The sequence below is a fragment of the Nematostella vectensis genome, chromosome 14 (genome assembly GCF_932526225.1).
Source record: "Nematostella vectensis chromosome 14, jaNemVect1.1, whole genome shotgun sequence".
NCBI classification, from domain to species: Eukaryota; Metazoa; Cnidaria; class Anthozoa; order Actiniaria; family Edwardsiidae; genus Nematostella; species Nematostella vectensis.
Window position 1 is genome coordinate 11,516,039 of NC_064047.1, and position 13,928 is coordinate 11,529,966.

A 13,928-nucleotide genomic window follows, 5' to 3' on the forward strand; every position below is an offset into this window, starting at 1 on the left:
TCAAGGAATTATCACATGGAATTATCCTCAGCGTGCAAACATCCATAAGCACAGCATTAATTATGCCCAAATAGACTTCATGATGTCATAAGGCACTCTCCAGATGTGATAAAGATGTAATTTGTAAGCAAATTACAAGCAAAACTGTTGTCAGCAATGGTCTATATTACAGCGCCATCGCTAGACAGAAAAGACACCGCAGTGCATTGTTGGAAACTTCAAGGTATACCGTAAGAACTTGACTGGTGGTGTAGGACTTGAAAAAAAGGGTGAGGGGGAGGGGGAGGTGTCTGTTTTCAGTCTGTTCTTACAGTTTGGCGTAAAAGAACTGAGTAGATGATGTTTTTCATTACTCGCCTGTGTAGCAGCTCTGAGTCTTCCAAAGCGCGCGACTTTTCCGAAGTCTTTCAAAGCGCGCGCATTTTTCGAAGCGTGATCTAAACAATGGTTGCTATAGTTTTTTCGTCGTGTACGTCGATTCTACATTCCAAGCCTAAACCTTATAGGGAAAAGACTGTCGAAAAATGTCGCAAAACAACCGGAGGACAAGTGGATCCAAGTTCACCGGATGCCCGAAAGGTGAGTCTGAGGCGAGTTGCGCTTGTGGGATTCGTGCGTGTGTCCCGCGGGCCCTTTTCAGCCGCGAATGGATTAGTCCATGATTGCCGACAAGACATTCAAACATTTTGTATGTTAACTTATTAGATTTTATAATTTCCTTCAACAGCCTCAAAGATCCGGCAGTTGGTAAGTACTTTAAATTGTTTTCTGAATGTAGCAAATTGTCTTTTTTTTCAGCTGGTTCATACGAGAGCTATAACCTAATAGTAACTGAGTAGATATAAAGTTGTTATGAAGTAATGACAATTAGATGTCTTTTGCGCAGGAATCGGCTCTGGATTATGCCCACCGTGCTATTCGAAGCTTGAACAAAGATCTCAGAAAACTTGGGGTAGGTATTTGATGCGCTGAAAAGGGGACTGGTTTATAAACAATTCTTACGAGAGCTTCTGAATATTTCTAGATCGAGAATGATGTCCTCAGATCAGGTCTACAGGACGAAAATCGGTGAGTATCCAATCGTACTCATTTTTTAATCTTAATCTGTTTATTGTGTTTTTGTATCAAGATTACGCCAATACATTTGTATTTTTAAAGGGTCCTAACGGAAGAGCAAAGAAATGCAGAACTCCTTCTCAAAAAGCAGGTAAATAAAATAATTAGATTAAATGCGCACAGTACACAATCATCGCACCCAACCATCATTCTTCTCAATTTTTTTTTGCGCGATATTAAACAACACGGCGAAAAATAAAACAGGACGGAAAAGTGGGAGTAGTCAAGCAATTTTATTATAACTTTCTTATCTATTCTAGTGTTGTTCTTTTATTATTTGTTTTGATTTGTTTATCAACGCAAGATGCGCAAATAAAGCGAAGCAATAATATAGTTCCACCTTACAAGAACTGTATTATTTCAACATAGGTAGAACTTATTTCTTTATGATTCTATTCATGCGTATAGGATGAAGGCAGGAAGAAGGCCAAGTTGCAAGAGCTGTAAGTGTTTTTTGTTAGAGTTCTCCCCGGTAGAAAGTAACATTTCCTAACTATCGATACGTTTGTATTTTCCTTCAGGAAGTTGCAGAAAGTATTCATACAGCATCTACTGAATGCCGTGTTAGAAAAGGTAGGGCAAACAGACGGACAGACAGTAGGGCAGACAGACAGTCTAAGATGCCTTACTCACAACCTTTTCGTGTTTCAGGTCTTGGCTACATCAGCCCCAGCACTTGCCGAAAGGTAGAGGAATAATCTTGTTATGAATGTGTTATCCCATTGTGACCACGCCTTGATTACATTTTTTTCTTTTTTAGAAAGGAGAAAGACCTCGGGTCATCCTGTGGCAAGCTGCAGGAAGAAAGGGTATAAAAATATTTGACACATTTCATATCTATGTAAGAACTGATACTAAACATACATCTGTTTGTTTGGCAGAAGGCATTTGTTTCACAAATTGCAGAGCAAACGAAGAGCAATGCCGCAAAAGATGCGTAAGTTCCTGTTTAGTGTTTCCGTAGTTATGTCATTTGGAAATTTAATTTTTCTTGTTCTATTTGCAGCCTACTCGCGGAGCTTAAGAGGCAAATTGGGCAGACAAAGACTCGCCCACACGTAAGTCTCTTTGCTAATAAGAAGCTAGGGTGCTTTAGATCAAGTGCGGCAAATTTATGACAACTGTCTGTTATTTTAGTGCACCGCCGAGAGCCAGACTTGCTCTCCATCTACAAAAAGCATAGGGACTGAATGCACTACTGAATGCGCCGAGGCTGATGTCCAGGCCACTAGTGAAGTGACAGTGGTGTCAGTTGAGACACAAACGGATGCGGTGCCAAAGGTGATTATATTGAATGCTTAACTTAAAAGGGGTTTGGAGCTAGGACATTATGTACCAATATTCCTATTGTTATTCTATCCCGTCCCAAAGAAAACAAAACCTTTTTTAAAATATCTTTTTGTCTAAATATCCAGGCAAAATTATCATTATTGTTAATTTTATTATTATTGTTGTTGTTGTTATTATTATCATTGTTAATGTTGTTGTTGTTATTATTATTATCATTATTATTACAGTGTTTAATATTGCTTATAACAAAGTATAATATTTTTGCTTTGTCTGTGTACTATTACAGAGGCACCAAAACCGTGCAGTGCGCGCCTGGCAGAGTTTCTGTGGCCAGGTACGTAACCTGCACAACCGCCTCATCCATGGAACAGAGGCATTCTAAACCCTACTGGAAATATAGTAGCCTCCATAGGATGTACTGTTCTTCAGGGTGCTAGCTTATTATCTGATTTATAAATTTGAACAGCTGTTATCTGTAATGTTTTATACTGCAAATTCTATATTTTTTTAGATTTGATACAGAAATTCATAAATGAACTGTAAATAGTCACTGAATCCCTAAGGCGAAGGTTAAGTCAGGCCATTCCTACTGAGGGCATCTAGCACACGATAGACATGCTGCTAGTACCCCGGTGAGGGGTAGGGGGCGGGAAGGCATATTCCGTGTAACCATGTGTTTACACGTGGGCCCCAATATACAGGGTATTAGCAGGAGCAAAAATATGCGCTAGATGCTCTCTCTCAACCGCAAAATAGAACACCAAACCAACTAAAGGCTGTGCCTCGTGTCATTTCATGTAAATATTTCTAAGTATGTAAAAATAACTTGACGAAAGTTGTATCCCCAAATATATGTAGAAAAAATAAAACACCAAAGCGACTGAAGGCTGTGCCTCGTGTTGTTTCAGATATGTAAATAAAAATCAGTAAGTGAGAATACAACTTAAACAAAGTTGTAGGCTCCCCAAATATTGAAAACAAATTAGAAGGAAATGACCTTTAGGGGCGTAGCTGTGGTAATTTTCTTATTGTCTCTGTGTTGCAACCCTCTAATCTAACAATATTTCGATGCCTGCTGATTCAAAAGCGCATCTAAGTCATGTAATGGAATTGAATTCGTTAATGCCAACCTTGATTTCTGACCAATTCGTAGACATGTGCTAAACTCGGAAAAAACTTCTCACCAAAAGAGACACAAAATACCCAACTACGAATAAAGACAACAAAACACTTCTCAAGTCATAAATACATACCTTGACTGTGCTCCATATGCTCCCATTTAAGAGCCATCGACCACAATTATTAACGCTGATATCTCCAAGTCAGCCAACGACGCTTCCATCCGCCATGATGCATGCCTGCAATGCATCATGGGAGACTTATAAACACATTCACAGAGAGGCGGGAAAACTCATCTCCCGTTTTCAGAACAGTTTTTTTTACAAGTCTTTTGGAACCAAAGCCAAACAAAACGTTTCCAGGTCCAAGCAATCCAGGATAGGCCTGAAAACAATTGTTGAATAAGCTTAGGAGGCAAAAATGATCCACATTGGAGAGTATGAGGCCATTCACTAGTAGAAAATTCCTTTCTCACTCCGTGAAGCTCGATCAAGGAATTATCACATGGAATTATCCTCAGCGTGCAAACATCCATAAGCACAGAATTAATTATGCCCAAATAGACTTCATGATGTCGTAAGGCACTCTCCAGATGTGATAAAGATGTAATTTGTAAGCAAATTACAAGCAAAACTGTTGTCAGCAATGGTCTCTATCACAGCGCCATCGCTAGACAGAAAAGACACCGCAGTGCATTGTTGGAAACTTCAAGGTATACCGTAAGAACTTGACTGGGGGTGTAGGACTTGAAATAAAGGGGGAGGGGGAGGGGGAGGTGTCTGTTTTCAGTCTGTTCTTACAGTTTGGCGTAAAAGAACTGAGTAGATGATGTTCTTCATTACTCGCCTGTGTAGCAGCTCTGCGTCTTCCAAAGCGCGCGACTTTTCCGAAGTCTTTCAAAGCGCGCGCATTTTTCGAAGCGTGATCTAAACAATGGTTGCTATAGTTTTTTCGTCGTGTACGTCGATTCTAAATTCCAAGCCTAATCCTTATAGGGAAAAGACTGTCGAAAAATGTTGCAAAACAACCGGAGGACAAGTAAATCCAAGTTCACCGGATGCCCGAAAGGTGAGTCTGAGGCGAGTTGCGCTTGTGGGATTCGTGCGTGTGTCCCGCGGGCCCTTTTCAGCCGCGGATGGATTAGCCCATGATTGCCGACAAGACATTCAAACATTTTGTATGTTAACTTATTAGATTTTATAATTTCCTTCAACAGCCTCAAAGATCCGGCAGTTGGTAAGTACTTTAAATTGTTTTCTGAATGTACAAATTGTCTTTTTTTCAGCCGGTTCATACGAGAGCTATAACCTAATAGTAACTGAGTAGATATAAAGTTGTTATGAAGTAATGACAATGAGCTGTCTTTTGCGCAGGAATCGGCTCTGGATTATGCCCACCGTGCTATTCGAAGCTTGAACAAAGATCTCAGAAAACTTGGGGTAGGTATTTGATGCGCTGAAAAGGGGACTGGTTTATAAACAATTCTTACGAGAGCTTCTGAATATTTCTAGATCGAGAATGATGTCCTCAGATCAGGTCTACAGGACGAAAATCGGTGAGTATCCAATCGTACTCATTTTTTAATCTTAATCTGTTTATTGTGTTTTTGTATCAAGATTGCGCCAATACATTTGTATTTTTAAAGGGTCCTAACGGAAGAGCAAAGAAATGCAGAACTCCTTCTCAAAAAGCAGGTAAATAAAATAAATAGATTAAATGCGCACAGTGCAAAATCATCCCACCCAACCATCATTCTTCTCAACTTTTTTTTTGCGCGATATTAAACAACACGGCGAAAAATAAAACAGGACGGAAAAGTGGGAGTAGTCAAGCAATTTTATTATAACTTTCTTATCTATTCTAGTGTTGTTCTTTTATTATTTATTTTGATTTGTTTATCAACGCAAGATGCGCAAATAAAGCGAAGCAATAATATAGTTCCACCTTACAAGAACTGTATTATTTCAACATAGGTAGAACTTATTTCTTTATGATTCTATTCATGCTTATAGGATGAAGGCAGGAAGAAGGCCAAGCTGCAAGAGCTGTAAGTGTTTTTTGTTAGAGTTCTCCCCGGTAGAAAGTAACATTTCCCAACTATCGATACGTTTGTATTTTCCTTCAGGAAGTTGCAGAAAGTATTCATACAGCATCTACTGAATGCCGTGTTAGAAAAGGTAGGGCCAACAGACAGTAGGGCAGACAGACAGTTTAAGATGCCTTACTCACAACCTTCTCGTGTTTCAGGTCTTGGCTACATCAGCCCCAGCACTTGCCGAAAGGTAGAGGAATAATCTTGTTATGAATGTGTCATCCCATTGTGACCACGCCTTGATTACATTTTTTTTCTTTTTTAGAAAGGAGAAAGACCTCGGGTCATCCTGTGGCAAGCTGCAGGAAGAAAGGGTATCAAAATATTTGACACATTTCATATCCATGTAAGAACTGATACTAAACATACATCTGTTTGTTTGGCAGGAGGCATTTGTTTCACAAATTGCAGAGCAAACGAAGAGCAATGCCGCAAAAGATGCGTAAGTTCCTGTTTAGTGTTTCCGTAGTTACGTCATTTGGAAATTTAATTTTTCTTGTTCTATTTGCAGCCTACTCGCGGAGCTTAAAAGGCAAATTGGGCAGACAAAGACTCGTCCACACGTAAGTCTTGCTAATAAGAAGCTAGGGTGCTTTAGATCAAGTGCGGCAAATTTATGACAACTGCCTGTTATTTTAGTGCACCGCCGAGAGCCAGACTTGCTCTCCATCTATAAAAAGCATAGGGAGTGAATGCACTTCTGAATGCGCCGAGGCTGATGTCCAGGCCACTAGTGAAGTGACAGTGGTGTCAGTTGAGACACAAACGGATGCAGTGCCAAAGGTGATTATATTGAATGCTTAACTTAAAAGGGGTTTGGAGCTAGGACATTATGTACCAATATTCCTATTCTTATTCTATCCCGTCCCAAAGAAAACAAAACCTTTTTTAAATATCTTTTTGTCTAAATGTCCAGGCAAAATTATCATTGTTAATTTTATTATTATTGTTGTTGTTGTTGTTATTATTATCATTGTTAATGTTGTTATTATTATTATTATTATTATTATTATTATTATTATTATTATTATTATTATTATTATTATTATTATTATTATTATTACAGTGTTTAATATTGCTTATAACGAAGTATAATATTTTTGCTTTGTCTGTGTACTATTACAGAGGCACCAAAACCGTGCAGTGCGCGCCTGGCAGAGTTTCTGTGGCCAGGTACGTAACCTGCACAACCGCCTCATCCATGGAACAGAGGCATTCTAAACCCTACTGGAAATATAGTAGCCTGCATAGGATGTACTGTTCTTCAGGGTGCTAGCTTATTATCTGATTTATAAATTTGAACAGCTGTTATCTGTAATGTTTTATACTGCAAATTCTATATTTTTTAGATTTGTTACAGAAATTCATAAATGAACTGTAAATAGCCGCTGAATCCCTAAGACAAAGGTTAAGTCAGGCCATTCCTACTGAGGGCATCTAGCACACGAGAAACATCCTGCTAGTACCCCGGTGAGGGGTTAGGGGGCGGGAAGGCATATTCCGCGTAACCATGTGTTTACATGTGGGCCCCAACATACAGGGTATTAGCAGGAGCAAAAATATGCGCTAGATGCCCTCGCCCAACCGCAAAATAGAACACCAAAGCAACTAAAGGCTGTGCCTCGTGTCATTTCATGTAAATATTTCTAAGTATGTAAAAATAACTTGACGAAAGTTGTATCCCCAAATATATGTAGAAAAAATAAAACACCAAAGCGACTGAAGGCTGTGCCTCGTGTTGTTTCAGATATGTAAAAAAAAATCAGTAAGTGAGAATACAACTTAAACAAAGTTGTAGGCTCCTCAAATATTGAAAACAAATTAGAAGGAAATGACCTTTAGGGGCGTAGCTGTGGTAATTTTCTTATTGTGTCTGTGTTGCAACCCTCTAATCTAACAATATTTCGATGCCTGCCGATTCAAAAGCGCATCTAAGTCATGTAATAGAATTGAATTCGTTAATGCCAACCTTGATTTCTGACCAATTCGTAGACATGTGCTAAACTCGGAAAAAACTTCTCACCAAAAGAGACACAAAATACCCAACTACGAATAAAGACAACAAAACACTGCTCAAGTCATAAATACATACCTTGACTGTGCTCCATAAGCTCCCATTTAAGAGCCATCAACCACAATTATTAACGCTTATATTTCCAAGTCAGCCAACGACGCTTCCATCCGCCATGATGCATGCCAGCAATGCATCATGGGAGACTTATAAACACATTCACAGAGAGGCGGGAAAACTCATCTCCCGTTTTCAGAACAGTTTTTTACAAGTCTTTTGGAACCAAAGCCAAACAAAACGTTTCCAGGTCCAAGCAATCCAGGATAGGCCTGAAAACAATTGTTGAATAAGCTTAGGAGGCAAAAATGATCCTCATTGGAGAGTATGAGGCCATTCACTAGTAGAAAATTCCTTTCTCACTCCGTGAAGCTCGATCAAGGAATTATCACATGGAATTATCCTCAGCGTGCAAACATCCAGAAGCACAGCATTAATTATGCCCAAATAGACTTCATGATGTCGTAAGGCACTCTCCAGATGTGATAAAGATGTAATTTGTAAGCAAATTACAAGCAAAACTGTTGTCAGCAATGGTCTCTATCACAGCGCCATCGCTAGACAGAAAAGACACCGCAGTGCATTGTTGGAAACTTCAAGGTATACCGTAAGAACTTGACTGGTGGTGTAGGACTTGAAATAAAGGGGGAGGGGGAGGTGTCTGTTTTCAGTCTGTTCTTACAGTTTGGCGTAAAAGAACTGAGTAGATGATGTTTTTCATTACTCGCCTGTGTAGCAGCTCTGCGTCTTCCAAAGCGCGCGACTTTTCCGAAGTCTTTTAAAGCGCGCGCATTTTTCGAAGCGTGATCTAAACAATGGTTGCTATAGTTTTTTCGTCTTGTACGTCGATTCTACATTCCAAGCATAAACCTGATAGGGAAAAGACTGTCGAAAAATGTCGCAAAACAACCGGAGGACATGTGGATCCAAGTTCACCGGATGCCCGAAAGGTGAGTCTGAGGCGAGTTGCGCTTGTGGGATTCGTGCGTGTGTCCCGCGGGCCCTTTTCAGCCGCGGATGGATTAGTCCATGATTGCCGAAAAGACATTCAAACATTTTGTATGTTAACTTATTAGATTTTATAATTTCCTTCAACAGCCTCAAAGATCCGGCAGTTTGTAAGTACTTTAAATTGTTTTCTGAATGTACAAATTGTCTTTTTTTCAGCCGGTTCATACGAGAGCTATAACCTAATAGTAACTGAGTAGATATAAAGTTGTTATGAGGTAATGACAATGAGCTGTCTTCTGCGCAGGAATCGGCTCTGGATTATGCCCACCGTGCTATTCGAAGCTTGAACAAAGATGTCAGAAAACTTGGGGTAGGTATTCGATGCGCTGAAAAGGGGACTGGTTTATAAACAATTCTTACGAGAGCTTCTGAATATTTCTAGATCGAGAATGATGTCCTCAGATCAGGTCTACAGGACGAAAATCGGTGAGTATCCAATCGTACTCATTTTTTAATCTTAATCTGCTTATTGTGTTTTTGTATCAAGATTACGCCAATACATTTGTATTTTTAAAGGGTCCTAACGGAAGAGCAAAGAAATGCAGAACTCCTTCTCAAAAAGCAGGTAAATAAAATAATTAGATTGAATGCGCACAGTGCACAATCATCCCACCCAACCATCATTCTTCTCAATTTTTTTTGCGCGATATTAAACAACACGGCGAAAAATAAAACAGGACGGAAAAGTGGGAGTAGTCAAGCAATTTTATTATAACTTTCTTATCTATTCTAGTGTTGTTCTTTTATTATTTGTTTTGATTTGTTTATCAACGCAAGATGCGCAAATAAAGCGAAGCAATAATATAGTTCCACCTTACAAGAACTGTATTATTTCAACATAGGTAGAACTTATTTCTTTATGATTCTATATATGCTTATAGGATGAAGGCAGGAAGAAGGCCAAGCTGCAAGAGCTGTAAGTGTTTTTTGTTAGAGTTCTCCCCGGTAGAAAGTAACATTTCCCAACTATCGATACGTTTGTATTTTCCTTCAGAAAGTTGCAGAAAGTATTCATACAGCATCTACTGAATGCCGTGTTAGAAAAGGTAGGGCCAACAGACGGACAGACAGTAGGGCAGACAGACAGTTTAAGATGCCTTACTCACAACCTTCTCGTGTTTCAGGTCTTGGCTACATCAGCCCCAGCACTTGCCGAAAGGTAGAGGAATAATCTTGTTATAAATGTGCCATCCCATTGCGACCACGTCTTGATTACATTTTTTTCTTTTTTAGAAAGGAGAAAGACCTAGGGTCATCCTGTGGCAAGCTGCAGGAAGAAAGGGTATCAAAATATTTGACACATTTCATATCCATGTAAGAACTGATACTAAACATACATCTGTTTGTTTGGCAGGAGGCATTTGTTTCACAAATTGCAGAGCAAACGAAGAGCAATGCCGCAAAAGATGCGTAAGTTCCTGTTTAGTGTTTCCGTAGTTATGTCATTTGGAAATTTAATTTTTCTTGTTCTATTTGCAGCCTACTCGCGGAGCTTAAGAGGCAAATTGGGCAGACAAAGACTCGTCCACACGTAAGTCTTTTTGCTAATAAGAAGCTAGGGTGCTTTAGATCAAGTGCGGCAAATTTATGACAACTGTCTGTTATTTTAGTGCACCGCCGAGAGCCAGACTTGCTCTCCATCTACAGAAAGCATAGGGACTGAATGCAATACTGAATGCGCCGAGGCTGATGTCCAGGCCACTAGTGAAGTGACAGTGGTGTCAGTTGAGACACAAACGGATGCAGTGCCAAAGGTGATTATATTGAATGCTTAACTTAAAAGGGGTTTGGAGCTTGGACATTATGTACCAATATTCCTATTCTTATTCTATCCCGTCCCAAAGAAAACAAAACCTTTTTATATCTTTTTGTCTAAATGTCCAGGCAAAATAATCATTATTGTTAATTTTATTATTATTGTTGTTGTTGTTATTATTATTATCATTGTTAATGTTGTTGTTGTTATTATTATTATTATTATTATTATTATTATTATTATTATTATTATTATTATTATTATTATTATTATTATAGTGTTTAATATTGCTTATAACAAAGTATAATATTTTTGCTTTGTCTTTGTACTATTACAGAGGCACCAAAACCGTGCAGTGCGCGCCTGGCAGAGTTTCTGTGGCCAGGTACGTAACCTGCACAACCGCCTCATCCATGGAACAGAGGCATTCTAAACCCTACTGGAAATATAGTAGCCTCCATAGGATGTACTGTTCTTCAGGGTGCTAGCTTATTATCTGATTTATAAATTTGAACAGCTGTTATCTGTAATGTTTTATACTGCAAATTCTATATTTTTTTAGATTTGATACAGAAATTCATAAATGAACTGTAAATAGTCGCTGAATCCCTAAGGCGAAGGTTAAGTCAGGCCATTCCTACTGAGGGGCACACGAGAGACATCCTGCTAGTACCCCGGTGAGGGGTAGGGGGCGGGAAGGCATTCTCCGCGTAACCATGTGTTTACATGTGGGCCCCAACATACAGGGTATTAGCAGGAGCAGAAATATGCGCTAGATGCTCTCGCTCAACCGCAAAATAGAACACCAAAGCAACTAAAGGCTGTGCCTCGTGTCATTTCATGTAAATATTTCTAAGTATGTAAAAATAACTTGACGAAAGTTGTATCCCCAAATATATGTAGAAAAAATAAAACACCAAAGCGACTGAAGGCTGTGCCTCGTGTTGTTTCAGATATGTAAATAAAAATCAGTAAGTGAGAATACAACTTAAACAAAGTTGTAGGCTCCCCAAATATTGAAAACAAATTAGAAGGAAATGACCTTTAGGGGCGTAGCTGTGGTAATTTTCTTATTGTCTCTGTGTTGCAACCCTCTAATCTAACAATATTTCGATGCCTGCTGATTCAAAAGCGCATCTAAGTCATGTAATAGAATTGAATTCGTTAATGCCAACCTTGATTTCTGACCAATTCGTAGACATGTGCTAAACTCGGAAAAAACTTCTCACCAAAAGAGACACAAAATACCCAACTACGAATAAAGACAACAAAACACTGCTCAAGTCATAAATACATACCTTGACTGTGCTCCATAAGCTCCCATTTAAGAGCCATCAACCACAATTATTAACGCTGATATCTCCAAGTCAGCCAACGACGCTTCAATCCGCCATGATGCATGCCTGCAATGCATCATGGGAGACTTATAAACACATTCACAGAGAGGCGGGAAAACTAATCTCCCGTTTTCAGAACAGTTTTTTTACAAGTCTTTTGGAACCAAAGCCAAACGAAACGTTTCCAGGTCCAAGCAATCCAGGATAGGCCTGAAAACAATTGTTGAATAAGCTTAGGAGGCAAAAATGATCCTCATTGGAGAGTATGAGGCCATTCACTAGTAGAAAATTCCTTTCTCACTCCGTGAAGCTCGATCAAGGAATTATCACATGGAATTATCCTCAGCGTGCAAACATCCAGAAGCACAGCATTAATTATGCCCAAATAGACTTCATGATGTCGTAAGGCACTCTCCAGATGTGATAAAGATGTAATTTGAAAGCAAATTACAAGCAAAACTGTTGTCAGCAATGGTCTCTATCACAGCGCCATCGCTAGACAGAAAAGACACCGCAGTGCATTGTTGGAAACTTCAAGGTATACCGTAAGAACTTGACTGGTGGTGTAGGACTTGAAATAAAGGGGGAGGGGGAGGTGTCTGTTTTCAGTCTGTTCTTACAGTTTGGCGTAAAAGAACTGAGTAGATGATGTTTTTCATTACTCGCCTGTGTAGCAGCTCTGCGTCTTCCAAAGCGCGCGACTTTTCCGAAGTCTTTTAAAGCGCGCGCATTTTTCGAAGCGTGATCTAAACAATGGTTGCTATAGTTTTTTCGTCTTGTACGTCGATTCTACATTCCAAGCATAAACCTGATAGGGAAAAGACTGTCGAAAAATGTCGCAAAACAACCGGAGGACATGTGGATCCAAGTTCACCGGATGCCCGAAAGGTGAGTCTGAGGCGAGTTGCGCTTGTGGGATTCGTGCGTGTGTCCCGCGGGCCCTTTTCAGCCGCGGATGGATTAGTCCATGATTGCCGAAAAGACATTCAAACATTTTGTATGTTAACTTATTAGATTTTATAATTTCCTTCAACAGCCTCAAAGATCCGGCAGTTTGTAAGTACTTTAAATTGTTTTCTGAATGTACAAATTGTCTTTTTTTCAGCCGGTTCATACGAGAGCTATAACCTAATAGTAACTGAGTAGATATAAAGTTGTTATGAGGTAATGACAATGAGCTGTCTTCTGCGCAGGAATCGGCTCTGGATTATGCCCACCGTGCTATTCGAAGCTTGAACAAAGATGTCAGAAAACTTGGGGTAGGTATTCGATGCGCTGAAAAGGGGACTGGTTTATAAACAATTCTTACGAGAGCTTCTGAATATTTCTAGATCGAGAATGATGTCCTCAGATCAGGTCTACAGGACGAAAATCGGTGAGTATCCAATCGTACTCATTTTTTAATCTTAATCTGTTTATTGTGTTTTTGTATCAAGATTGCGCCAATACATTTGTATTTTAAAAGGGTCCTAACGGAAGAGCAAAGAAATGTAGAACTCCTTCTCAAAAAGCAGGTAAATAAAATAATTAGATTAAATGCGCACAGTGCACAATCATCCCACCCAACCATCATTCTTCTCAATTTTTTTTGCGCGATATTAAACAACACGGCGAAAAATAAAACAGGACGGAAAAGTGGGAGTAGTCAAGCAATTTTATTATAACTTTCTTATCTATTCTAGTGTTGTTCTTTTATTATTTGTTTTGATTTGTTTATCAACGCAAGATGCGCAAATAAAGCGAAGCAATAATATAGTTCCACCTTACAAGAACTGTATTATTTCAACATAGGTAGAACTTATTTCTTTATGATTCTATTTATGCTTATAGGATGAAGGCAGGAAGAAGGCCAAGCTGCAAGAGCTGTAAGTGTTTTTTGTTAGAGTTCTCCCCGGTAGAAAGTAACATTTCCCAACTATCGATACGTTTGTATTTTCCTTCAGAAAGTTGCAGAAAGTATTCATACAGCATCTACTGAATGCCGTGTTAGAAAAGGTAGGGCCAACAGACGGACAGACAGTAGGGCAGACAGACAGTTTAAGATGCCTTACTCACAACCTTCTCGTGTTTCAGGTCTTGGCTACATCAGCCCCAGCACTTGCCGAAAGGTAGAGGAATAATCTTGTTATAAATGTGCCA

General features: G+C 39.3%; 4 protein-coding genes and 2 long non-coding RNA genes across 8 annotated transcripts; 5 read left to right on the plus strand and 1 right to left on the minus strand.

Moving 5' to 3' along the window:
* The first annotated feature begins 379 nt into the window (after positions 1 to 379).
* On the plus strand, positions 380 to 1,931 carry LOC116607004. Its single transcript, XM_032368912.2, has 9 exons — positions 380 to 579; positions 728 to 747; positions 887 to 952; positions 1,025 to 1,068; positions 1,159 to 1,207; positions 1,525 to 1,559; positions 1,638 to 1,689; positions 1,768 to 1,802; positions 1,877 to 1,931. The coding sequence occupies exons 1-9, from the start codon at positions 525 to 527 to the stop codon at positions 1,929 to 1,931; spliced, it is 411 nt and encodes a 136-aa protein (XP_032224803.2). The 5' UTR covers positions 380 to 524.
* Positions 1,932 to 1,998: 67 nt separating this feature from the next.
* LOC125559766 lies at positions 1,999 to 3,291 on the plus strand. 2 transcript variants are annotated; one of them, XR_007306432.1, is made up of 4 exons: positions 1,999 to 2,053; positions 2,123 to 2,174; positions 2,254 to 2,397; positions 2,693 to 3,291. It is a non-coding gene; the product is annotated as an uncharacterized LOC125559766 (long non-coding RNA). The 2 variants fall into 2 exon arrangements; XR_007306431.1 differs by having other exon boundaries at positions 2,006 to 2,174.
* Positions 3,292 to 3,749: 458 nt separating this feature from the next.
* LOC5501048 lies at positions 3,750 to 11,382 on the plus strand. Of its 2 annotated transcripts, none has more exons than XM_048721402.1 (13): positions 3,750 to 4,593; positions 4,742 to 4,761; positions 4,899 to 4,964; positions 5,037 to 5,080; positions 5,171 to 5,219; positions 5,538 to 5,572; positions 5,651 to 5,702; positions 5,773 to 5,807; positions 5,883 to 5,931; positions 6,004 to 6,059; positions 6,129 to 6,180; positions 6,257 to 6,400; positions 6,743 to 7,341. In XM_048721402.1, the coding sequence occupies exons 1-13, from the start codon at positions 4,539 to 4,541 to the stop codon at positions 6,836 to 6,838; spliced, it is 753 nt and encodes a 250-aa protein (XP_048577359.1). In that variant the 5' UTR covers positions 3,750 to 4,538; the 3' UTR covers positions 6,839 to 7,341. The 2 variants fall into 2 exon arrangements, with proteins under 2 accessions (XP_048577359.1, XP_048577360.1); XM_048721403.1 differs by lacking the exons at positions 6,129 to 6,180; positions 6,257 to 6,400; positions 6,743 to 7,341 and adding exons at positions 10,176 to 10,227; positions 10,307 to 10,450; positions 10,790 to 11,382 and having other exon boundaries at positions 3,751 to 4,593.
* On the minus strand, positions 5,344 to 8,772 carry LOC125559765. The gene is made up of 2 exons (XR_007306428.1): positions 7,710 to 8,772; positions 5,344 to 5,916 (listed from the first exon to the last, which is right to left on the minus strand). It is a non-coding gene; the product is annotated as an uncharacterized LOC125559765 (long non-coding RNA).
* On the plus strand, positions 8,547 to 9,498 carry LOC125559760. The gene is made up of 5 exons (XM_048721404.1): positions 8,547 to 8,635; positions 8,784 to 8,803; positions 8,941 to 9,006; positions 9,079 to 9,122; positions 9,213 to 9,498. Exons 1-5 carry the CDS (start codon positions 8,581 to 8,583, stop codon positions 9,409 to 9,411), a joined length of 384 nt encoding a protein of 127 aa, XP_048577361.1. The 5' UTR covers positions 8,547 to 8,580; the 3' UTR covers positions 9,412 to 9,498.
* A 1,206-nt stretch (positions 11,383 to 12,588) lies between the features above and the next one.
* On the plus strand, positions 12,589 to 13,540 carry LOC125559761. The gene is made up of 5 exons (XM_048721405.1): positions 12,589 to 12,677; positions 12,826 to 12,845; positions 12,983 to 13,048; positions 13,121 to 13,164; positions 13,255 to 13,540. The coding sequence occupies exons 1-5, from the start codon at positions 12,623 to 12,625 to the stop codon at positions 13,451 to 13,453; spliced, it is 384 nt and encodes a 127-aa protein (XP_048577362.1). The 5' UTR covers positions 12,589 to 12,622; the 3' UTR covers positions 13,454 to 13,540.
* Positions 13,541 to 13,928: the final 388 nt, after the last annotated feature.

Bases quoted from the DNA above. Each gene is read 5' to 3' on its own strand.
- LOC5501048 (XM_048721402.1), top strand. From the start codon at position 4,539: ATGTTGCAAAACAACCGGAGGACAAGTAAATCCAAGTTCACCGGATGC. The intron at 5,573-5,650 runs GTAAGTGTTTTT...ATTTTCCTTCAG, and splicing joins AAGGCCAAGCTGCAAGAGCT to GAAGTTGCAGAAAGTATTCA. The intron at 5,703-5,772 runs GTAGGGCCAACA...CTCGTGTTTCAG, and splicing joins TGAATGCCGTGTTAGAAAAG to GTCTTGGCTACATCAGCCCC.
- LOC125559760 (XM_048721404.1), top strand. From the start codon at position 8,581: ATGTCGCAAAACAACCGGAGGACATGTGGATCCAAGTTCACCGGATGC. The intron at 8,804-8,940 runs GTAAGTACTTTA...TCTTCTGCGCAG, and splicing joins CCTCAAAGATCCGGCAGTTT to GAATCGGCTCTGGATTATGC. The intron at 9,007-9,078 runs GTAGGTATTCGA...GAATATTTCTAG, and splicing joins AAGATGTCAGAAAACTTGGG to ATCGAGAATGATGTCCTCAG.
- LOC125559761 (XM_048721405.1), top strand. From the start codon at position 12,623: ATGTCGCAAAACAACCGGAGGACATGTGGATCCAAGTTCACCGGATGC. The intron at 12,846-12,982 runs GTAAGTACTTTA...TCTTCTGCGCAG, and splicing joins CCTCAAAGATCCGGCAGTTT to GAATCGGCTCTGGATTATGC. The intron at 13,049-13,120 runs GTAGGTATTCGA...GAATATTTCTAG, and splicing joins AAGATGTCAGAAAACTTGGG to ATCGAGAATGATGTCCTCAG.
- LOC116607004 (XM_032368912.2), top strand. From the start codon at position 525: ATGTCGCAAAACAACCGGAGGACAAGTGGATCCAAGTTCACCGGATGC. The intron at 580-727 runs GTGAGTCTGAGG...TTCCTTCAACAG, and splicing joins GTTCACCGGATGCCCGAAAG to CCTCAAAGATCCGGCAGTTG. The intron at 1,803-1,876 runs GTAGAGGAATAA...TTTCTTTTTTAG, and splicing joins GCCCCAGCACTTGCCGAAAG to AAAGGAGAAAGACCTCGGGT.